Genomic DNA, 25,630 nt, shown 5'->3' on the forward strand with positions numbered 1-25,630 from the left:
AGCTGGTCAGGGCTGTTAAAGCCTATTAGTGCCCTCAGGTCCTGACAGAAAGAGATGTGTTTTCATTTTTCAAGCAGCAGCTGAAGCAGGTAATAGTATTCCCTTGGGGAAAGAAAAAAGCAGCAGTAGAAGATTTCAAAAGGTATGTCTTACTTTACAAAGCTTTATAACTTACACCACAATGTGGGTTTTTTTTTTTTTTTTGAATGAACAATATAAGTACCTAGTGTTTATGGCCTGTGGGTTACGCAAGAGAACTATGTTATAGTAAGAGTAACTGAGGCTGATCCAAGAGTGTTGTCAAAATGAAAAGAATAGAAGCAATTTCTGTGCAGGATCTCTAAAAGCTAGAAATGTTGGACTTGATCCTGAGAGATGCTGACCATTTCCTGGGAGGTTGTAGACCTTTAACTTCCATCATCACCCTCCCTGTACTAACTGCTCAGTCTTCAGCTTCTTGAAGTTTCCAGACACCTGTGAATCAGACAGAAACTGAACAAGGGCACAAGGCTTTCTACTAATATTTTTGTAAATGTCTTAATGGTTTGATTTAATTCATTCACACAGAGTTACAGGAGTGTCTTAAGTCACTAGGGAATCATTGATGTGTCTTCCTGTGGATATGTATGTGCATCGGGGTATCTTGGTTTCCTGGCCCATGAATCACAAGCAGCTGTTTTGTTCTGTTTGTTTCAGAAGCTGGCCAAAACTGCCACAGAAACTAACTAGGCTCATGAGTACTTTTAGAGCAATTTTTTTATCTGCATCATGACTGCAAAGAAGTTTATTACATAATCACAAATATCATTGCGTTTTTTGGTGAAAGCTCTTTCTTACCCATTCCTCTGTCTCTGAGAGCAATAGCATGAGAATGGGACATAGACAGCAGCTTCCTTTGGCAGCCCGTTTGCTTTAGAGGTGAAGCAGAAGGACTCCTCAGCCAACTTTTGAGGGCTTTAACTTTTGCTGAAAATGAAGTTATAAAGCTGTTAAGGGATTTTCTGAAACTTAATTAATTGCCTGTGGGATTATTAAAATGTTTTTTAAAATGCGTTTTTCGTATATTGTAATGCTTCCAAGTCGTGCTTTCCCTCTCTTAAGGTTATCTTAGCTTATCTTAGTACAATCCATTCCCCAGGGCTATACTGCTCACATACCATGGTTTTTGGGTTTTTTTTTTTCTCATTCCTTGGGAAGCTCGAACATATTCTTCTAAAAATTGGTAATTAGGTAGTGCTCTGTTTTTATGTTTGTCTCTGCACACATAGAGAGAGCTTAATTCCCTCCTCAATTCTTACTCTGAATATTTAAAATCAAGAATTCCCTGTGCTTCCAAAGGTCAGAACAATTGGTGCTCAATTCTAATCTCACTGACATCGATCCAACCTATGTATTCTCCTTGGGTTAATGGGCAAGTAACAATAGTAATGGCAGGGCACATGGGATGTCAGGAGACAAATACATCTTTTTAAGACTGGATTTGGAGCAGTATGCGTCTGTTTAGCTTTGTCCATGAATAGTCCTGATGCTTTTTAGAGGATTTTGGGCTCATAACTGCATTTCTTTTTTGCTACAGAAATGTGTCTTCACATTACGGAGTTAAATTTTGCAATTTTCTGTATTTATTTCAGACCAAATACCAGGAGGTCTGGCACGGGCTTCCTGAGCTTGTGAAATAAGCCCTGTACCTTCACCACTCCGACCACTGCCAGGCTTCCAAGAGCCCAAACATGCTGACCTCCTAAAAGCATGGGAATAAACCTTTTTTGATGCCAGCAGCCTTAAAACCTCACTTCTACACTTGATGCCATCTGAACTCTGCCAGGGCCACAGGTTCACTGTGATGCCCTGTCAAGGCATCGCCTCAGGCTTCTCCCTCATGCACAGGCAGGTGCCTGTGAGGGAGACTTTGGGAGCAAATGGGAGCCACAGGTGAGAAAAATACATGAGCCCAAGGGTTGTACAGTGAAGGCTACAGGAAAGCATGCTCAGGGACAGAAAAGCTCTGTGCGATGATGGCAGAGACAGAGGTCCGTGCCACCAGACAAATGCGCTGCCGCCGCTCACAGCCCACTGACCCGTTCGTTCACGCCACGCTCAAGATGGCGGCCGCTACCCCCCAACCCTGCCACACTCTTCTGGCTTTCGATTGGCGAGGAGAGCTGTCAGTCTGCGCTGCCAGCCAATCAGACCGCCCGCTACGGCCACCAAGGCGGTGCCGTGGCCTGGTCCTGGTGGAGGGTGTTTTCCGGGCTGTCGCAAGAGGCGAGCCGCGGAATGAGCCGCCTGAGCCCGTGTCTGAGCCCGCGGTCCTTCCTGCGTGGGCCCTGGGCGGCGCCGTGGGGGCCGCGTCGCGTCTCGGTGGCGGCCGGTCTGCGCCGGGGCCCGGCGAGCTGCAGTTCCGCCTCTGTCGCGGGCATGGAGGAGCTGCTGAGTCGCTCCGTGCCGCCTCTGCCGCCCTACGAGACCAAGGAGAAGGCGCCGCCTCCGGCGGAGCTACGCAGCGCGGAGTTCGTGCGGTACTACCGCGGCCTGGAGCCCGGGCCGCCCAGGGCCGAGCTCCTCACCCGCTTGGCCCGCGACTTCGGCGTGGACCATGGCCGGGTGGCGGAGTTCAGCACCAAGGTGCTGCAGGCCCGGGAGCAGCAGAGGGAGCTGGGGGCCCTGCTGCAGGCTGAGGACCGGCTCCGCTACTACCTCAACCCCCAGTACCGGGGTCTCTTCCAGCACCTGGGCCGCCTCGAGGGCGGGCTGCGCTTCCTGGTGGAGCTGAGGGGCGACCTGGTGGAGGGGCTGGCGACCAAGGCGGTGGACGGGCCTCATGTCAAGGTGAGGGCTGGGCGGTGGGTGGGTGGCTCTGCAGGGCAGCCGGGGAGAGGCTGGAGGGACTTCCTGCGCTTGGAGCCTCTGAGTTGGGCTGAAAAGTGTCCTATGAACCTGATTCACGTGGAGCCTTCGTCTTGTGACTGAAGCGAAGCCCTTTCCCACGGTGGAGCTGGCTTTGTTGACAGATCTTGGGAGGGGAGTGGCCTGTGGTATGAAGTAATGGGCTTTCCGAAGTGAGGTGGCAGCTGGAGGCTGGGCTGTGGGCTGAGAAGGGCTGGCGTTAGGGTAGGGGAGGAGGTGCCGCGCAGATGCAGCATGACATCATGCAGCTGACATTGGGGCTGTCAGGCTGTGTCTGGAACTCATTGCAGGAGTGGTGTGTAGTGGCGTGACTCCTGAGCCCCTTATAGGGCCACCAGTGACATAGCAGCTGTACTGTCAATACAGCGAATTTCAACAGGAGAAAGGGTTTGTTGTGATTTAGCTCAGTAGTGTGTAGAAAATAGGCGAGGTGGAACGTGGTGCAGCAAGGTGGCATGGGTACAGAGGAAGGAATCATGTAGCAGATCCCAGTGACAGGAGTTGATGGGGCTTCCTGGAAGGCAGTGAAGATGGCAAGTTGTTCAGATGCACTGAACATAATTTGTATCTGAGTATCGACAAACAAGTTAAATTTGACAAGAAAAGGATGTTTTCAGTGCTGTCAGTTAACTATGGTCATCACATACCAGCATTGGTAAGATTCTTAAGTAAAAACAGACTGAAGGCAAACTTAGCAGGATAGGAATGTGTAAAACAGCTGAATGTACATGCATTAAATATTACAGTGTGTTCAGAAATGTGCTAAACCCATTTAAAAGTAAGAAAACACTATCTGCAAAGCTAAGCTTCCATAAAAGGGCTCTCATAAACATTCTGTTACGTCTTCTCCAGTTGTTTTCTTTGTGTTTGGCTTCATCCCGTGACTGGGCTTAGTTCTGCATAGTTTCTTTGTGCACTTGTTGATCAGTTTTATTTTTCAAATGTGGTATTCTAAAAGTGAGAGCTGGTGATAGATAGTACATAAGCCAGGAGAGGTTAAGCTAGAACTGGCTCGCATTGGGTTTTGTTCGTGACTCTGTCAACTGTTAAGAATTTACCTTGGATACTGTTTCTTTTCAGTTTGGAGTTTGATTTAGGCCATTCTCATCTGTTTTCCACAGCAAACAAGTCCTAGAACTCTCTGCTATTTCACTATTCTTGCCTGGAAAAGAGGTTATGTCTTGCTTGGCCTTTAAAAGCTATTTGTTTCTGTTGCAAGTGAGTGTCAGAATAACTATGGACACCCAACCAGCAGGAAGTCTTGACAGCCTCTGTGATGGAGCTGATTAGTAGCTGGTGCCAGTGGTTTGCAAGGAAATGGTGTGAGGGCACTTACATTTGATACCTTATGCCCTGGGTGTGAGATACTGTATCACTTGTTCAGAGGCTAAAGGTCAAGAAGAGAGAAAAAATATATGGCAGATATACAGGGTATAGATTTGGTGGTGAGGAGGGTTTGTTAGAGGGTTTGTTGGTTTTTTTTTTTTTTTTTCTCTGTTGGTTTTTTTCCTTCATAAGAAATAACTTGAGTCTTGAATAGAGACCTGATCTTGGAATATAATATGTGTTTTGGGACCTTCTTGGCTGGTTTCCATGACTGCAGGAAAGAGACAAAAAGGTACAGAAGACTTCTGGAACTGGAGATAGATGTTAACATGTCAGGATTAGCTATTGCATATGATGAATTCTTGTCTGCCTGAACTCCTTAAGGAGTATTGTTTTAAAACAAGAAGATGCAAATTACCTGCTGATTGTTTCTTCACTGGTTTCACTGTTCCTGAATCACTGGCAAAAATAGATGATGTGCTGCAAACTGGTGCATTATTGTCTTCAGTTACTTCTAAGTACACACATCTTCATAATGCCCTCAGTTGTCTTTCATAAATCACCTCTTAAGTTGAATTAATATTTAAAGTATATAAAGAAATGTGAATGCCTAACTAACTTTGGTTTTATGACATGTGCCTAGCTGTGTGCCAAACTGTGTCTCAGTATTAGACTTGTAAAGATTCTGAGCATTGAAGTCACTGAAGTATTTTATCAGTGACCATTAAACCAGAAGTCATAGTGCTGAGCTGTCAGGATCCAATGTAAGGCAAATTGGGTTGAAAAAGCTGACATAAGAAATTGAGAAGAATGGTGACTACCTTACTGGAAGAATTCTATAGGTCCTGAACATAAACCTTGAAGAATACATTGGAAATACTTAAAATGATGGATTGTGCAAAGAAAAGGAACATGCTGCAAATAAGGTTTAGTTTATATTTAAGTTATTAGAAGGCAGAATTGTCATCTAAAGCAAGACAGAAAAATTACAGGTATCCTCAGTAACAAGTTGTTATCCACAGAAAGACATTTACTATGACATATGTAGAAGATGATGAATACTTTTGACACAAGTTTTTTGATAATCATATGGCAAGAATTTAGTGACAAACTTTACTTCTGAAGCTATACAGCCTTTTTTTCCAAAGAGTCCACCAAAAATATAGAGAACATATGGTGGAGATAATTTTTTCTTCATTATCTGTCCCAGAGGTTGGTTTTCTATTAAGCATATGAATCAATGACTATTAAAAGCATCATAAAATGTTTTAAAAAGAACTATTTAAGAAGAAGCAAAGAGCACTGGCACATAATACATTGTTTTAAAAGGTAAATTACAGAAAAGCTGGACCTAATTCTTTTTCATGATGCTGTTTGAAACTTTTTCCTCTCTTACATTCTTTTCATGTGTTCTGTTCCTTCCACCAAAGGACACACACATTTTCCAGTGTGTTTATAAATGAATTGATTTTCTGATGAGCCCTTGCATGGCACTGAGTGAAATTTGCTGGAAACCTGTTTCCTGAGTGTGGATCTTCCTCTTACTGCTCAGAACCCTCTCAGCTGCAGTGCTGCTTTTTCTGTGCTAGTATTTTCCTCTGGGGATTTTTTTTAATATTTTGTTTGCTTACCCAGGTTCAGCATTTGAAATATGGACTCTGGTGAAAAATTCACAGCATTATTATTTCAGGTAGCAAATCATTCAACTATTGCTTTTAAAATACACTTCATCTTTCCATATGATTTATTGAAAGTCAGAGCAAGGTTCAAGTTGCTGGCAAAAGGTAATGAAAAGATAGCATTTTTGTCAAATTGATTTATAAATAAACCTGCTTCCATAATTAAGCAGTAGTTGGAGTGTATCTGCAATGCTGTGCTTGTATTAGCCTACAAGAAAAAAAACAAATACCCTTTTTTTGGGGGTATTTTTTCCCCTCATAGCAGCCACTCCTAAACACATCAAGGACCTAACATTGGACTTTTCCTTGAATTATTTTTCTTTCTTAAAGCTTTCTCACTGATTTCAACAGTGGCCTCCATATAATCAGGGATAAAAATGGTGTTAATTTTTGTTAGAGGAATTGGAAATGGTAGGAGAGGGTTTAGGGGAGAATATTTAGTGTGTAGGCTTTTTGGGAAGGGGACATATTGGGGTGATGGATGACTTACCTACATCCATCCTCAGAAGGATGTACTTATTTCAACCATTATTTACTGCCTTGAAAGATCTGTGCTGTCATTGACAAGGATTTGTCAATGGACTAGAGTGTCTGTTCACTCAGGTGAAACATACATATGGATAATCTAAATATTGAAACAGTTGCTTTAAAGATCTAAGAAATCCTTAACTGGAAAAACAACTGAAAGGGAGAAGATTTTCTATGAAAAAAGTGTTTGCTATTATCAGAAGTCCTGTGTAGCCATTTCAGGAATGTGGATTTGTTTTAAATTCCAACATACATAAAGGCAAACAAGAATTTTATAACCTCTGAGTATTTCTATCTGCACTGACAAGGAAACATGGAAATAAAATGAAATGGATGTTCCTGATGCTGGAGGAGAATGGCAGAATGCATTATATGGCCTGCTGGGATTTTGGTTTGGCCCAAACTGTCTAAAATATTTCTTAGACAGTCCTTAGTTTTTACTTTGCATTTTGAAAGACCTATTAAAGCAAGGATTGCTCACTGCTGTGTTGTAAATATAAAATATTTTTCTATTTTCTCTAAATGTATCAACACAGAAGCAGCTTAGACTGTTAGATATTGGTTGATGCACCATTTCCCTTTGTGTTTGCTCAGTAGATTACAGGAAAATAACACATACAGGTTATTAAGTCACTTGGAAATGCTTGTGCACATTTATTGTATAAATGAGCAAAACTGGGGGGAAGGGAAATAAGTTTTTTTAATGGAAAAAGTCATCAAACAATATAAAGCACAAAAGCCAGGGAAGTTTTCAGCGCTACCAGTGCCACTGCAGTAATTACTATTGGCAGTAAAAAAAGGCAGAAAAACATTCTCCTTTTATTTGTGTCACTATTGAATCTCATTTTGCTGATGGGGATATTTTCAGTATCTCACCAAGGCTTTTCTCTATCTGTATTTTGAAGCTAATTTGCAAAAAACCCAAAGGCATTTTTAAACACGTGGTGATATCAGAGTGTGTCTGTGAGTCAGGATGGCCAAATGAAGCAAATCAAGTCAAAAACTTCAACCTTTCCAAAGCCAAAGTAAAAATTTGGCTCTTGTGGGGCTGGCAGAATAATTCTCTTGTAGCCTTGTCAGCTACCTAACCAGCAGCTAACAATAACTGAGCCATCTGTTTGACATGCATGGAGTGTTACTGCTGTTTCATATTGTGTTTATCTGTAAATATCTGCATATGAATTTTAATTGTGAAGGGTATTTAATTTTTTAGTAATTTGAGATGGAAATTGAAACAGTTCCCTCATCAGAGAGGCATTTTTTTCTTAAAAAAATAAAAAAAAAAATTTGTTTTCCATAATAGTTTTCCCATTTGTTGCCCAATAAATAGGGGGCTGATGTGAAGATCAAAAAGCCTGTAATTTGCTGTCTTGTAGTAGGAACATGGAATGAAAAACCCAAATAAAAATCACAATTTATTATATTTGTCTGATAGAAGCTGATGTGTAGCTGGTAATTATAAATACTAATCAGTAAAATTGAGATGCTCAATAATAAATGTGTGCTTTATTTTTTCTTTTAAATGGAATGTTGGATGTGTAATTTTAGGACTAGAAAGGCCTCTGAAATGAAAATAAGAATTTATTTATGACTAAATTTACAAAATCAGAGAACCTAACAGGATACTGTTGTTGTTGGAGACAAGCCTTTCAGAAACTTAGTGTAGACTGTGATATTAAACACAACCCCGAATTTTGCTCAGATGACTTAAATGAAACACAGTTTTGGGGAGGATAAAGTGTTTTGTGTCTTTCTGCACTCAGTTTTGTCAGCATACGCAGTTGCAGTTGGACTAGATCACTGTAAGTCCCTTCCAGCTGGAACTATTCTTATTCTTTGCCCTACATGCTGCCCTGTTGTTTTATAAAGCATTAATATTTACAGCTGCCAGCTCATTTGAATTGAGTTGTAATTCTCCATAAACAAGATTCCTTTCTTCCCAAAACATTACTGAGAACACAGCTGCTTCACTTTCTTCTTTGCTTACAAAGGCATTGCTTTTATACACCTGTATCTTGGACCTAAAATAGTTCTGCATCTTGAAAACTAGCCTGCAGTTCAGTTGGGCATCAGCATGTCCCATGGTGTGGAACATGGACCTGGAGGTGATTCAGAGAAGCAAAGTTCATCCGATTCCTGTGTTTTTCACTCCTCCTGGTACCCATACAGTCTAACTGGCTTGCTCCCAAGTCACTTGTCGCCATCTGAGCCGTGTTCCTGCCAATGGATGCAGAGCAGTGTGTTCAAAATAATGAGGAGCAGGAGTGCAGCCATCAGCAGTTTTCCCTCCTAGCTGCTAGACTGCAGCTTGAAATGGTGTTCCAGAAAACAGATGGATGACAGGACAGCCGTAGGAATCTGTTTGTTTGACCCCAGATCTGACAACTCTAGCTTATTTTCCTGGCTTATGGTGTGCCCTTACGAAAGAAAACAAAGCAAGCACTCCTGGAGTAGGCAGAGGCTTTCACTACACCAAGGGATATTTGACCAGAATGATTTATGGTTGTTTTCTAAAAACTTCAGAGCTGTGCAGAAACAAGGATTCGCAGGGGAAGTACCTTAAAGCCAGAAGAAACAAAACAATCAGAATATATTTATTTAGAACATTTAGACCTCTACAGTTTGAGATGAAAAATGCATTGGAAAAAAGGAATACAGACAAATCCGTGTATGAGAGAGTATTTGAACTAAAACTCAGCTTTTTTTTCTAGGAAAACTGTTGATGCAAGCCTTCCTGAGACTGCAGGCCAGTACCTGCTCCTGTACTTCCCAGGAGTTGGAATTCCTGTGTGTTTTAGCCATGCCAGAAAGAGCCCTTTTTATAAATGCTGTTGTGTGGACAGTTTTGGGCTCTTCTCAGCACAGCTTACTTTAACTGCTGCTTTCTCTTTAACCCACTAGCCCAGAAGTGCCAGCAAACCCTGTTTTGCCTGTATAGATGACAGCTGCTCTAGCTGCAGTTGAGTGATGCATTCTCAGACTGCATCAAGTGTTGTGGTGCCCTGAGCCAGCAGTAATTATGCACTTTTCATATTACAGCAACAGTCTCTTCTGAGGTAGTAAGACAGTACAGGTTTAAGATACGTGTCCTGTAAGAACCCCAAATCATCACACTGGGCTGCTATAAACATGCAACAGATCCATTGAGTACACTTCACACAGCCCCCTTAACTATCCTACCTGCAAAGTTTTTGCATAGTTAATCTGGTCCTTTTTTAATGTCATCTGTTCGGTACTTCCTCCCCCAGCACCCACTACTCTTCTGGAGGATAATGTTTCCTTGAGACAGAGAAGGCTGGAGTGTTTTTATCAAAGCCTCAGTGAGAAATTGGGAAGACTGTCCATTCCTGGGGTGGATTTCCTGTAGTGTGACCCCTCATTTCTCTCAGTGGCACTTGTTGCAGATAGTCACATAGGTGTATTTTTTTCTAGATGTTTCTCTTTATGCTGGTGCCATGCGTTACATTCCTTCCATTTGCCTCTCCACTTCTCTCCAGTGGAGATTGGTTATCCTATAAATGTACTTAGGGAGAATTTTTCTATTATTATTTCAGTTTCATATTCATTTAACACTAGGATATCAAGGCTTTGTTCAGCCTTGTCCTACAACTGCAGGTGGAAGTACAATTTGCAAAGGACATTCAGCACAGTTTATTATGTAACTGAAAGAGATCTCTCCTGAGAAAGACCTAACCAAAACCTAATTTACAAATCTTGAGAGGCTTGACCTCATGGAATAGTGCATGGATACTCCCTGTAGTTGGAACAATGCAATTGACATTTTCATTATTTGAAGTATATGCTAATTTATGCTTCAATAAATTAGCTCCTCTTATGTTTTGGAGGATGCTACCAAAAAAAAGATACAAAGATAGCATAAAATCTTTATACATGACAGAAATTGTTCTATGCTGGCAATGACTGTTTTCTTCTAGAAAGAGTAGCCCTTTCTGTGTAAACAAAGATAGATGTCAAACAAAAGCTTATTTGTTTTACTAACACAGCTTTGTAAGTGTGGAAGGGAGTAGGGAAACTGAAGGAAAAATTGACTCCGAGCTTCAGGTATGGTAAAGACTTGTTACAGGTGTGCCCTGCAGACTCATGACTCTGGCCATTTAGGAGCTTTTATGGAAGAAGTTAATTTAATTCTAAGTTAGGGTGGATTGGTGTAGATTGAATATGTGTTCACAGTTGGTTGCAAGTGTAGTCAGGGTTTGAAAACTTAGGTTTTTCTAGTATGGCAAGTTAAAGAATAAAACTGTCCTTTTTTCAATCTTGGAATACTGTAGTAGTTACTTTTGCCAACAGGAACCTTCTCTGCTGTGTGTCTCTTGATAAGTACCTCTACAACTTTCATCTTTGTTAGGTTACAATGGAAAATATTTTTACTTTTCTATGAAAGTCCTGAGGTTACATCTGAGCCGTGGAAAGATGTTTTAAGTCCTAAGTGGTTTTTTTGATGGATTCATATGTTTTTTTCCTGTTGTTTTGGTTAAATGTATCTGGCTAAAATACATTGGAGTGTAATTTTTTGCTATTTTATGTACAGCAGTGGCTATGTAAGAAAGGTCAGAATAGAAGGTGAAGAGTTTTTATTTCTAAGTAAACGGTTATTAAGTTAGTTTCAGGTAAGCCTGTGCTTCTGATTAGGCTGTTGGTAAATTGGTGCTGATATCAAACTATGTCCTCTATAAAAACAAATGTAAAAAAAAATGCTCTAGAATCTCTCTAAAGAATATTCAATCTGTGAATCCAACAATACTTTTGAAATTCAAAGAGTTTTAGGAAAATCTTATAATATGGGCAGCAGGAATTTGTAGGAAATATCAAACACTTTTTGAAACATTCCTCATAATAATGAATTTTTTATTACAGTTGACTCTGATTTTATATCATTCTGTTCCAAATCTGTTGTGATTTTTGTAGCTCACTGATGCCTAAATGTGCCTGATGTGTTCAAGAATGTGCAGGAGTAAAGAGCTAGTCTGTATCTTTGCCATAAAGAGCAATGGGGAAAATGTTTAATAAAGTATAGGGGACTAATAAAATATGGTAAGGAATTGGAAAATTTCAGTTTGGGGAGTTGTTCTGTTTTAATAAGCTAATACCAATAGCATTCCTCAGGCATGAACTACTGAATACTTAGAAGAGATTCAGATGTGGAAAATTATAGTGAAATTCAAGTCCTAGTTTACATCAAATTTCCCATCATTTTTTTCATGGTATTTAAGTCTGAGCACCTGTGTAACTACAGCCTTATTGTCAAGACTGCTCAAATACTTCTACCTATTGTCTGCTTTTCATCTGCATTCTTATGTATTGTCTTCCATTTCCCTGTCTGCAGTTTACTATGCTGTCTTCAAACATTTTCATTGTTTTAGTGTGAGGAATGTTGAACTGTTACGTGGTTAATCTTCTCAAACAGATGTATTAGTTTTCTTGGACCTACCAGTGTTGTAGGTTTAAAAATCAAGGTTATCTTTACTCCCAGTCCTGTGTTCTACCTAGCTTATTTAGCAGCTCCTTTCTTCTGTGTGCAGGAAATGAATGGAGTTCTGAAGAACATGCTTTCTGAGTGGTTCTCCACAGGATTCCTGAACTTGGAACGGGTCACTTGGCAATCACCTTGTGAAGTACTCCAGAAAATTAGTGAGTAAGTGGTAGAAGTTTCTATGGCTTGGTGATAAAAGGCGTGTGGCTGCACAGATCTACTGTTTTCTGGATTCTGTTTTTCAATGCTGAACCGTAGGTAAAGTATAATTAAGGAATAGTTGCATTTAACACACTAAAGAGCACACTTTAAAAACTGAATTAAGTAATGGTGAAGGGAATAATTCGTCCCATAATTTGATCCTTTAGCTCACACGAGCTGCACTTGTAGACTGTGTCTTCAAGCCTTCTCAGTTACTCTTCCCAGAGGTGCTGCTGTTAATTCCACAAACCCAAACTCTTGCAGCACTGCCTTCTTGCTCTCCCTTTCCTCTCACAGGTGCTGCCTCCATCATCACTGCCACTTTCTCCCCTTAATCTGCACTAACAGTTTGGGTGGAGAATCAATATTGAAGTCTGATGCATCATGGGGTGCCCAACATTTAACATGTTTTGCTTCTATTGTAGTGAGAGGCACAGAATCACTTGTAAACTGTATGTAGTAGAGCACTTTGGGTTTTGTAAACATCCCTTAAAATCTACAACATTTATTTCTGAATTCCTGTTAAATGTTCAGTGTTGTGATGGAGCTGAAGATGACTAAATTAAAGTTACATTGGGTGTCATTTTGGTATATTAAAATATTGAGGAATAATGAATCTCTGAAGAGTTTTGGAAGTACATAATTTAAATTTTGATGACGCAAAGAGATCCTATACAAGCCAGATTTAAAAAATAAAAGTAATTATTAATATTTACTTATTCTTCAAGGTATTTTGGCAAACAGACTAGACTTCCAGTATGTAATAGAGAAAACATTATTTTGAATGATTAGTTGAAGACATGACTTTGAGAGTGCTAGCAGACTCTTCAGAGCTAGGGAGAACTTAACTCCATAGCAGTGTGCTCAGACTCATTCAATGACTTAATCCTCAATTGTATATCCTAAACTGGACAGAAAGAGCAAGTGAAATCTCACGTATGTAATAACCACATCCCAGAGGAAACTAGAGAACGTGGACATGCAATACACCTTCACAATCTACTTTGTCACAGTTTGCTGATGAATTTTACATGTTTCACTTACAGCCTGATTCTCCTTTTTTGATTGGAGAGTTTTGTTACTGTCATCAATGGGAAAAGTATAGAGCTTGTAGGGTTGGCAGCTGACCTCTGTTTTTAAATGAAAAAAATCCATAATTTTCCTCTTCTTTTTTTCTTTCTCATTGAGCTCTGAAGCTGTGCATCCTGTTAGAAACTGGGTTGATATGAAGCGTCGTGTTGGCTCATATAGAAGATGCTACTATTTTTCTCACTGTGCAATCCCTGGTGAACCATTGATAGTGTTGCATGTTGCACTAACCAGTGACATCTCCAGCAGCATCCAGGTACAGTCACTGATGCATTTGGTACTTGGCAAAGTGCCCTAATTGCAATGTACTTCTTTTAAAATTTGTAATTCCCTATAATTTGAGAACATTTGGTTTTGCTTCATTTTTCTTTAAAGAAATGAGAGAATCAGCACTTAAAAAGGGATATTCAGAATATCTGCTGTTTTATGTAACTTGAAATCTTGGAGTTTGTTCAAGTGCAAGGAGAGGAAGAAAAGATGAGGAATATATAAGAAAAGATAACAAGATTAAAACTTCAAAGCAGTTGCCATTATTTCTGAAAATTGTAAACCACGTTACAATTATTTCCTGCACTTGTTAATGGATAAGGAGCTCTTCTTTTTACCTTTTGATTAGGTTTTTGTTGTTTCTCACAGAGGGTAATGAATTAAAACAGTGGGGAAAAGTGTTAACACATTTAAAAGGTAAAAAGAAAGGTACCCTCCCCCACATTGATGATAATAACTACTACTGACTCTTTTTTATATGATTCTTATTTCCCCAGGCCATAGTGAGAGAAGTGCCGCCCTTAGAAACAGAAGATACAGACAAAATTACAACAGCAATTTTCTACTCAATCAGTTTGACTCAGCAGGGACTGCAGGGGGTGGAACTTGGGACTTACCTCATCAAACGCGTTGTAAAAGAGCTGCAGGTAGGTGTACTTAGGGTGTAGTTAAGATGCTGTTTGGCCAATGTGCTTCCTTTTAGTTTCCATGTTGTGTCATGGCTCAAGGCAAGGAGATGCTAGTTCTTCCTCTATACCTGGAGCTTCTTCCCAGGTCAGCCTTTGAAGATAGAAAAAGAGTTGGAAGAACATTTTCTGCCACTGGTTAATGTCTGTCAGCTGTAGATACTGTTACACGATTGGCATGTGCTGTGTGAATTAGTGTGCCTAATCATGTGTATAGATTGTTTAAAAGTCAAATTAATACAGTTCCATTGTAGATAGCTTTAATATAGATGGATTTTGCAGTGTAGGGTGTTATGTGATTCACTGCTGTCTCTCAGATGAGTGGGTGAGGCACTGTTAATACATGCTAACCGGCTCCCTTCCACGCCTGCGATCAACATTTTCTCTCTTCAGTGTACCTGACTGTTCCTTTTTTAAAATCTTAAGCTCTTCAAGCAACAAAAACAATTCCTTTACATTAATTAATTAGTTTCATTGTTTGGTACATTGAATTGCCACTAGTTACATGTGCAGTTTGCATGCTTGAATATGTCTGTTTAAAAAAAAAAAAGGAGATAGATTTCTTTGCCCAGGGATTTCTAGCAATGTAGTAAAGAAGTCTTTAACGTTTGAAAGTCACAGGAATCAGTTTCCTTATGCAAGTCAGTTCTGTGATTTTATGTAGATCATTGCATGCTGTGGCATTGTTGTGAGTGGTTTTAGAACTTCTTGTTGAATCTTCTTCCAAGGAACTGGAGAAAAGAATGACAATGCATTCATTTGTATACAGAGTGGTGTGAAAGACTCATATTTCTGTCTTTGAGTACGTAATTTAAAAGTCTTTATTTAAATTATTAACAAAACTACCACTTAAAAGTAATGATCACTACTTGTGATTATATGATTTGTTCCAACATCTGGGTTAGTAACGATGTCTAGAAATTATCTGTGATTCAGAACTTCAGTTCTACTTATAAAAATAACTGAAAATCTGATGCACCAAATTTCTACTGCTACAAAATGATCGATCAGTCATCTGCTGAATCATAGCTGGCTGCTATGAAGTTTTTTATTTTATTTTTAATGGATATTTTGGCTGAATGTTGTTGCTTCTTGCTTTTGGAATGGCATTTAGATTAATTGTCTAAAGTGCAGTAGTCCAGGTATAATTAGGCTGTGCCATCTGTCTGATCTTGACTGAGGGGAAGTTGGAATAAATTCACGGAGTTATCTGCTTTCACATCTGAAAAATAATTTCTGGATAATTGAGTTGCTCTCATAAAATAACCCTATTGACAGCGTATTTGTCCATCACTAAATTGCTTACAACACTAGAGAAGTTATGAGTGAGTTATGAAGGGAAACAGACATGCCATATTGAGGTAACTTATTTGCAAGTTCTAAAATTTGATGCATCCAAGAGAAGAATATGTTTCTTATTTATGCTTAAGATAAAATTTCTACATTTCAATGTTATAAATTCCAGTCCTTCAGTATTCATCAAATGCTTGATGAATAGGAAACACTTTTTCTGAGATGGCTTTAAATACATTCTAAACATAAAATGATTGCCTCGAGCTTAAATAACTTACTTAATATTCGAAGCTAATTGCTTTCCATACCATGCCAAAGGTGGAGGTCTTCCTCCCTACTTAAATTTATACACTGCTTCAAGCTGTTATGAAAAATGTGCTGTTGCCAGTAAGGTTTTATAGGGTGAGTTGGACGTGTACTTAGTTGACTGTGAAGTAGCAAAACTTGAACTGCCTATTTATTCTATATCTATATATTTTGAAGGTATGATAACCTCCACACCGTTCCTTTTCTTAATGATAAACTTTGTTGGAATACCATTTTAGGGCTAAAAAAGATACAAAGGGTAATCCAGGAGTGTCTATCCATGATGGATGTGGTTCTTCAGTAGTTTTTCTTCCAGTCTTTGATGTTAGTATTTTTTCTTTCCCAGTCCTTCATGCTTGCTTCCTCTTCATTCCAAAGTATATACGTTCTTGAATTTATTGTCTTGAATTCTGTAAGAACTATCTTCCATTGCATATTTTACTTCTGAAGTGACCCTAACCATCATACTGTTGTTACCAGAATTATTTGATGTATTTCTGTAATTCCTAGTCATTCTACTTCTGTTGTAGATGTTGTGACTCAGTCTCAGAGATTTCTCCGTTCAGTGGAGAGAAGCTATGCATATTGGAGCTTCAAAATACTTAACACTGAAATTTCTACATTGTTAGATTGTTCAGGGGCAGGGTATATGATGAGTAATACTCTTGGCAGTCTGTTTTACCCATCTCCCAGAATCTGGAAGTCCTACTCCAGTGCTTTAATTGCACACATGTGCTCTCTTTTGCTCTCGTCAGGTCTAAGGAAAGGACTTTACAAGGTTGCCTGTGTTCAGGCTGGACATAATTCTTTGGAGCAGCATTATAGTCACTTACTTTAAAAGGGACAAATGATATAGCAGTAGTGCTGAGTTGACTTGGTGACAGAAGCTGAAACAATATAACCTCAGCAAAAAAAATATTGGGTCAAGAATTACAGCTCATTAAGCAAGCTTCCAGCAGCCTTTGAAAAAATAGATTGTTGAGGTCTCTGATAGGAAGAGGATTTTTTAATATAACCTTTGAATGGCTTTGCAATAAACAAATCTTTATTTAAAGTGCTGTTAAATCACCAAGTGTTCCAGGTTACAGAAGTTGAGACTTTTTTATTTAACTGATAATAAAATCCTTTGGGAAGAGTAGGCTGTTTGAAGGCATTGAGGATTTTGTTTCTCAATATATTTGAATCGTTGATCATTAATACATTTTTATAACTTGCCATTTGTTTGAGTTAACTTTTGTGGACATCTGTTTGATCCTCAGAATGTTATTTGATTTGTATTTTCCCAAGGCACTGCAAACTCTTAAAACTTTTTTTTTTTATCATCTACTGAAAGTCCTTTATCTGACTTTGCCTTAACTTAACCTGCTCTGACACTTCTACTTGTAAGTGCCATCGTAACCTCAAAACTGAATTCTCAGCTGTCATTCTTCATAAGGAACACTCCAAATTGGACCTGTCATGAATGTATATCATTAGATCAGAAAAAGGCATGCACTAAGTTGGAAATATGCTAATAGTCAATCTTTTTTTCTCCCCATTGATGCCTTTACTTGGTGAGGTTTTTTAAAAACTGTACTGAAACATTGATCTAGTAGGTATCTACACTATAAAGTTAGGTCTATAAATTCCATTAGTATCAGATTTGTTAAAATCTTATTAATGGACAATTAAGATAGAGTTTAATTTTTTAGAAATCTTCTTCCTAATTAGCCTGAACGGGTCACATACACTGCTGAAGAAGAACATGTGTAGGGTAGCTCTTCTAACCTTCAAAGAATGTCAAGTACAGATTCCCTCATGAAAGTATTTCTTGCAAATGGCATTTTATTAGGACTGTTAGGAAAACTGCAGCAGTAGAGGCTCTGGCAAAGATTACAACTCTCAATGTTAAGCACTGTTAGTTTGAGGCACTGCACAGAAGTTAATGGCCCCTGCTTTTGAGTCTTTCACTAATTTAAGCAGATGGAGGACGTATGAAGTTGAGTCACAGAAATGGGTCCTCAGTTTCATCTCTTTATACGTGCACAGTTAGCAGTTTGAATCCTTAATCTCTACCTAGACATTATGGTTTGGCATTTGCCACAGGTATTGCAGTATAATTGGGTAAAGGGAAGGGATATAGCAGAGATCAGAATAGGACCATAGGGATGTAGCTTGTATCACACACAAAGGACATCCTGGGAGAACCTACACTGCCCTAAATAGGAGATTTTTCTTTTTTGATAGTTGCTTGACAAAGGTTTTGTTACACAAGTAATTTAGAAGGGTTTTATAAACAGGCTTTTATTGTTATCTGAGCATCTCCTGCTTGGGTTATTTTTGGGCTGGCAGTGGGATGAATTCGTTAGTCCCCTGGTACCACTTTGGTCCCAGTTCTCTCTTGTACAAGTCTGAGAATAGGCTGTCTATGCATTCTGTGTAGTCTCTTGGTTATATTAATGTGTATAAAGCAGAGAACAGACAACAGAAATAATACCTTGTATTTCTTAAATGTAAGCTTGTATTGCTCCCAGAAATGAATTGGATTCTGAAACAATGTGAGACAACTAGTAAGAAAACAAACAAACCCCAAATTGGGTGCTGGGAAACAAGCAGGCAGATGCATTTCTAGCAAGCTGATAGGTGCTGGTGAGTGTGCAGACAGATAGATTTCTCATTAGACAGACACTTAATTCAGAATGTGTTTATAGTCATTCTAAATGGTCTGTAGCTCTGTAGAAGGTACATCATAGCAATTCAGTCTGCAGATGACAGACACAGATAACTGTGGTGAAGCCTTTGAGAAAACTGCTTAGAATTTTATAGCCTGTGGCATTTGGGGGAGAAAACTGATAGCTGCTGTGTGACTCAATTGAATGCTTAACAATTGGTGGCAGATTTTAGCTTTCTGGTTGGGCTGTTGATAATTGCTACCTTAATTTGATCTAGGTGACCTGGGGAGATCATAATTTCCAAAACAGGCTTTGCTTTCATTGATGAAAAATGTGACCTTGGACTACAGCTTTCAGACAGCAAGACAGTTTCAGATGAGATACGGATAATAGGAGAGATCTGCACTCTTCTGCAATGAAAAAAACCAAACCAAAACGACAACCAAACCCAGAAATCTCCCCCAAAACAAAATGAGCAGCTGTTTCTTAATGGTGTGTGGGTTTCTGACAAGAAAATAAACATTAATGGATCTCCACCAATAGCCTTAGAAACTAGCACATCAGTTTAGCAACAACATAAATGAGGACACTTCCCTGCATCTATTTATTTTTCCGACAAGAAATGGCTGCCTCAGATAAGCTCCTAAACTCAAGCATTTATCAGATATGTAGTAGTCTGTACTGTAGCTTCAAAATGGGGTCATTTTCCCATGTCTTATCTGTCCTAAGAAGTAAAAAATATGCACAATTTCCCATTTTGAAGTTGTTAATAGAGTAGGAACTAGCAACTTCCTGATAAATATTTTGGGCTGGGCTTGGTGAACAGGTCACTCCTGAAAGTGAATGATAAACAAAGAGCAGTCAACATCACAAGGAAGCAAAATGCCAGTTACTTCACTTAACTCTGCAGTGCTTTTTATTAATACACAAATATGGGAAAAAAGCCTTCATTCTCACTTTTCTCATCAGGGATGGTGTAGGGTTGCTCTCTCAGCTCTGCAAGCTGCGAGATGAGATTGGAATTGTTACCTTGTGGAAGCAGTGGGCATGGCTCAGCTCCTGAGTGAAAAGCCCTGTTTGTTAGCTCTGTTTAGTAGCAAAATAGTCTTTTCAAACACTGTGCTTTATTAGCAGACATGGTGCCAAAGAGTTCCCTTCCAGACATGACTTTGTGGTAAGCAGCCTTTTCTCTTGGTCCAATTTGCTTTCAGCAGAAAGAAGAGTTTCTGCTTCTCAAATTTCAGCATTACTTTCCTTCTTTCCCTCTCAGATTTTAACCCCAAACGTCTGTGAAGAATTAATGAGAGAGACCTAAGCAATATATTCTCAAAGGCACTGTCTTTTTTATTGGATGAGTAATACAGCTAGAAAAAAAGGAAAGCCTGTAAGGAAGATAATCCCATCTTCAGGTGAAAAAGAAACATATCCTGTACTCCTTGAATCCTTACCTAGAGGAAAATAGCCTCTAACAACCTTCTCTTTTTTTTCTTCTCCTTTTTCACTCTGCTGAACAGTAGTAACATCTGTACTCCCTCTAGCAGCACATCTAGGATTTCTCATTGCTAGGTCATTAATTTGAAAACTTTCACCGATTTCTCCCTATCTTGTGTTCTCTGTGTTATGGACTAAAGATGAATGTTAAAGCACAACTGGGAATGAAGACACAGAAGAATGAAGCCCCATTTTGAAATCCAGTGCCTTCTGGGGGGAGCTTGCTGCTGACATGAGAAGGGTACTTCTCATTATAGATTACAGGTTTGTGTTTCTGTACCTTAAGGTTCATTTGCAGCTCTGTCACATCCTAGACAGTTGCTGAGTTGTCATCCATCATTATTGCATGGACAGGCAGAAGGGTACTGGGTCATTGAATCTTCAGAAGGCAGTTGTGGCCCTCCCTTCTGGGCAGAAATTCATCTAGCTGCAATAACAGCTGACATACAAAAGGTCAGATTACTTGACAGCAGACTGTCTCAGCAGCTACACTACAGCTGGTCACAGTAGTCACCACTGGTCAGCTTTCAGTGTGCTGATGGAGAAATGAAGGTAGCAAGTGGTGCTGCTTGATACCATCTTGACAAACCTGAAAGCTATCAGCTTTTTCTCCAGGAACAAATACCTTGATGTTATTTTTCCAGTAGCCTTTAGAAATTCACTTCTGTGCCATCTTTCTCCCTCTTCCTTCTCCAGGCACTATGTGGTTTTGTGCTAATAGCGTTGTCTTTGGTGGGAACTAGTGTTCAATCAACGAAAGTGTAGCTGACAAGGGGGCATCTGAGTAGAGCCATACTAATTAAGATCCTGCTGCTTTAAAGAAAAGTGGATTCCAAATGGGATTATTAGGTATATGCCTCTATTGAGAAACTCTAACATGAGGTGGGTGAAAGGTGATCAAAGGAAGATTTACTGAGTGCATTTGATTCTATACTCATATATTTATAAAGTGATTTTGAGTTGATTTGTGGATAAATGTTCTATATATTCATGGGGAAGTATTTATTGTGAGGTCAGGAAACAAAAGATTTTTCCAGAAAATATTTTTCTTCTATGAAATGCACACGTGATGAAACCTGATAATTGTATTTCACAGATCTTGTTACAGATGCTTCATAATTACTCTTAAAATATTGTCATGTCCTTTAGTGGAGACTTGAAAAAGTCACAGGAAATCAATTCTGTGCTAGTATTGCATTATCTGACCATGGTAGCTATCACAATTGAGAATATGACAGGATCTCCTGGTTTCTCTGATTACATAAATGGCTCTTTTGTTCAGTAACATACTGAAATGAGTGGTCTTCTGAAATAATTTGCTTTTTTGCTTTATTCAGTCCACTGAGGAGATGAAATGTGGTGTTTCTTTGTAACTTGGCCTGCCTTCCTTGTTCTTGTCTGGTCCCAAAAGAATTCTTTGACTTACGTATCTGTGTAATAGTCTGAGAACTGCAGATCAGGGGAATGAGTGTGATGATTCAGTTTATGCAATTAGAAGTGACAAAACTGAAGAGGTGGTAGATCTGCACTGGTTCATGTATCACAGTGCTGGAAGCCAGCAAGCAGAACAGCAATAAGCTGTTTGGGAAGCTCTGTGTGGGAAGGAGAAACGTTGTAAATAACCTCCTGAATATTATTGTAGTTATCAGAGTTACTAGAAATGATGCTTGGCTCCAATCAGAGGTGTGCCAGCCCTGCACTCCCTGCCTTCCCCATCCTCATGGAGCAGAATGCAGATGGCAGCCTGGCTGGGGCACCGCGGTACCTGGGGCTGCCGCAGCGCAGGTGTGATGCAGCCCAGCTAGCAGCAAGCGTGCCATTACCATTTGCTAGTGTCAGGTAGGATCTGAGCAGTGATGACTTTTTAATGGTTATCTCTGTAATACTCAGAGTAGAAAAAAATGCATTTTGTAGTCATTTAAAGACAATTTTCTGTTGACATTAAGACGCTGCTGTAATGTTGATAAATGTGGTTCTTACCACTTCTTCCTATGTGAACAGTAATTAAAACAACACTTTCCTCTCTTCCTTGTGACCACCCCCCCTCCCTTCAGCAGAGTTGACTGGTGTAATTTTTGTTAACTCCAAGTGGCAGTGAGTTTAACAACCATCTCTATTCTTCACATTGGCATGCCTCAAAACTAACACACAGTTTTCCTTATGTATGTTTTTTTGCTTTATATATTTTCATAGTTAACAGTTTTTACTCCTAAATTAGCAGAAGTTTTGTTTTGTTAAAACAAGTATTAAACACTGTGATTTTTTCTTTTTTAACTGGAGGTTTCTATTTCTTATCTTGCTATTTTGACAGTGTAGTTTATAGTTTGGGAATAGCATGAAAAGTAGCTGGCCTGTGTGAAGAAATGTGGAGAAAAGTTCTTTCAAAACTTCAGGAAATACTTCTTTCTGTTAAAAGCTAGAAATTGTACCTCTTGATTTTATAATAGACAGAAATAATAAATGTCCCTGATTAAAAAAAAAAGTTACATATGAAAAATAAATTATAAATTATATTTTAAATGTATTGAAAACTTGTTTATTTTTAGGAAAAAGTCTTATTTCTCTGATTAACTTATTTATAGCATGTGATTGCATTTGTTTATTTCTGCCTATAAAGTGATATATGAGAACGGGGTGTTGGTACATGCAGCATAAGTACTTTTATAGAGCTGGTGTGTGGACTGTAATTCTCTTTGTTCTCCAAGTGCTTTCTAGTCACTAACCTGTTACTGCCAGGGTGATACCTACATATTTTTTTTTGTCTAATGTATCAATTAATTCTCAGAATCCCAAGTCTTTGCTTGACATCAGGTGAAGGGTATCAGCTGTTCTTTCACTCAAACTTCTCATTGTCAGTCGTAACAAAACTCACGAATTCTTTTTTCTCTCCTTTTGTGTGCAGAAAGAACTTCCTCAGATAAAAGCATTTTCTACTCTTTCACCTATCCCAGGATTCACAAAATGGCTCGTTGGTCTCCTCTCCTCCCAAACCAAAGAACTGGAAAGAAGTGAACTTTTTACAGAATCTGAATGGCAAGAAATCTCTGAGATCACAGGAGACTCTACTACTGAAACACTAAAGAAACTCTTAAATAACAATGAGTGGGTGAGATCAGAAAAATTAGTTAAAGCACTTCATTCACCGTTTATGAGACTCTGTGCCTGGTATTTGTATGGAGAGAAGCATCGTGGCTATGCTCTTAATCCAGTAGCAAATTTTCATCTGCAGAACGGTTCAGTGATGTGGAGGATAAACTGGATGGGGGACACCAGCCCTCGGGGCATTGCTGCTTCCTGTGGCATGATGGTAAACTACCGGTACTTCCTAGAGGATACAGCCAGTAATAGTGCAGCATACCTGGGGACTAAACAAATCAAAGCCTCTGAGCAGGTTCTTTCCTTGGTGTCTCAGTTCCAGCAAAATAGCAAGCTTTGATTAAATATCATGAAAACTCAGAAAAAAGTGTTCCTCACCAATAAAGAGCTGTAATATTTTGCAGGGTCTGTATTTAAATGTGAATGGTATAAAGCAAATATCCTCAGCACAGCAGGATGCCAAGTTATCCAGATTATGAGCTGTCTTGCTTGTATTGCCATATATTCAAACCCTGATTTGCTGTGATTGAGTCACTGTAAATTCTAGACATCTGTTACGTGCACATGGGTTGGGGGTATGTATTTTAAAGGGTGAGTAAAATTCTCCCAGTCAGTTATACCTCAGTGGTAACTTGAATGCAAAGCACTTGAGCTTTTCCATTGAAAACAAGCCTGTATAAAGCATGTCCTCAAAAGGGGCTGCACTTATTTATCATAATACTAATAGTGCAGCACCAGAGTACCTGGAAAGAAGTACTGAATGAAGGTAAATTTTTGGTCAAATATATTTGCAAGCCAATAATCTGCAATTTTATTTTAATAATATGTTCTCTCTCAAAAACTCTCTGTAAAACCTCTCTGTATTTTCCTTATTGAAACCCATTAAAAATGTCACTGGATCCTTGCTTTGCCTGGAGCATGGAAAAGCCTGCATTAATACTGTTGAAAAATCAGGATCTCTATGTAGCAGGTACGTAGTATTATATTTGTGCTTTTTTCTGCTAAAATATAATGAGCAAGAAGGAAGTGTTCGAACAGGAGAAGGGAATGAGAGTCTAATACCTAGGGATCAGTCAAGAAGTTTCCAAGTGTGCATATTATACTTTGGCTCTGGTAATTTTTTAAGTTAATAAAGAGCTTTTTTAAATGAAGAGGTAGGTGTGACCTCTAAACCAATAAAATCAATTTTCTCAATAAATCATGTCTTGTGTATTTCAGCATGTACCTTCCTTCACCTAACAGCCCTCCTTGATAACAGCATCACAACATCATCACCACAGCAGAAGGACCATCCTAACAGAATTTCATGTGGTTTTTAATTTCTGATTTATTCTGTGTCTGGTCAAATTCTTGTCCTGTTTTCAAGAAAAGAATTATGCAGAGGAATTGAAGGTGGTAAGAGTTCCTGCTCATATATGAAAACAGGAATGAAGAAAGCTGTAAGTGTCCAATTAGCCTTTCTTCTAAAATGAAGTTATATAATTGGACACAATTATATTACTGTAAGTTTTGGGCTTGGGTTTTTTGCACCTTCTCTGGGTAGCTTGCTGAATGTGCACTATACAGTATAAAGAAATCTGAAGATTATTTGATTATATTTCCCTTATTCTTGTCTGGAGAGCTAAGGATTAAGGATTCTAGTGAGAGACGTGGAACAGGGAACTCCATCCTGGCCAGCCTGAGGAAGTAACTGCAGAGTGATTGTCAGTTTTTGTGTTTGGCTCAGTGGTCAGCATAAGTAGCCTGCACAACCAATGTTTGTATGGTCTTTTAGCACTTCATGTGGCAGGTTTTAAAGCTCAAGTCTATGGTTCACCCTCAAGAAACGCTACAAGTTGATCACAGGTATTGAACAACTGTATGTCCAAGGGAGAAATATCAGACTGAACAAACTACTCACTGCTTTCTCTATGTAGCATGTGCATTTGTTGTTCAGATTTTCATGCAGGGCCTCAGGGTGAATGTATGCATGTAGCTGCCTTAGTACAGGCATTTTCACCAAGTGAATTGCTACAGGACAGACCACTTCTTTTTTTTTTTTTTATCAGTGTATATGTACAAGCTGTTCTTGGCTGGGATGAATAGAGAAAGCTCTTCATGTCTGAGGAAATTGGGTCACTTAATTCTAATGAAAGAGTTCTGGAAATGCAGTGACTTTCAAAGATGTGTTTATTTTGAAGCAGGAGGAGCTATGCGGGCAATTAACTGTGTATCCACCTGGCCATACTTCAAAAAGAGCTAACACTCCTGCTTTATTTCAGATGGAAATGGAATATAATCCTATATTCTTAGCCGCTGGACTTGAGGGATAATGAGTTTTTTCCACTTGAAGCCCAAAAGAAGTGTATGAGAATTGGTTCAGTGACAGGAAGGGATAGTGACTTAAAAGGAAGGAAGAACCAGGCTGCTAATGCTTTGTTAACACTTCAGTTATTTCCCTAGACCTCTGCTTCTTGTAGGGGAGCAGGCATATTTGCTTTCGATTTGGTTTTGTTTGGTTGTTTTCTTACAAATCTTAAGATGAGGGCAATAAGTACTGGCATTCAGGCATGTCAAAGCAGCCATGGGAGTTTCTCTCAAATTCTAACCTGCCTGTACCCTATGGCACCAGCTCAGCTG

At 39.2% G+C, this 25,630-nt stretch overlaps 1 protein-coding gene across 1 annotated transcript; it reads left to right on the forward strand.

Moving 5' to 3' along the window:
- Window positions 1-2,239: 2,239 nt before the first annotated feature.
- Window positions 2,240-24,203, forward strand: MLYCD (malonyl-CoA decarboxylase). The gene is made up of 5 exons (XM_084269914.1): window positions 2,240-2,829; window positions 11,981-12,093; window positions 13,321-13,477; window positions 13,986-14,135; window positions 22,818-24,203. Exons 1-5 carry the CDS (start codon window positions 2,278-2,280, stop codon window positions 23,349-23,351), a joined length of 1,506 nt encoding a protein of 501 aa, XP_084126040.1. The 5' UTR covers window positions 2,240-2,277; the 3' UTR covers window positions 23,352-24,203.
- Window positions 24,204-25,630: the final 1,427 nt, after the last annotated feature.

The sequence above is a fragment of the Gallinula chloropus genome, assembly GCF_964237585.1.
Source record: "Gallinula chloropus genome assembly, chromosome: 13".
NCBI classification, from domain to species: Eukaryota; Metazoa; Chordata; class Aves; order Gruiformes; family Rallidae; genus Gallinula; species Gallinula chloropus.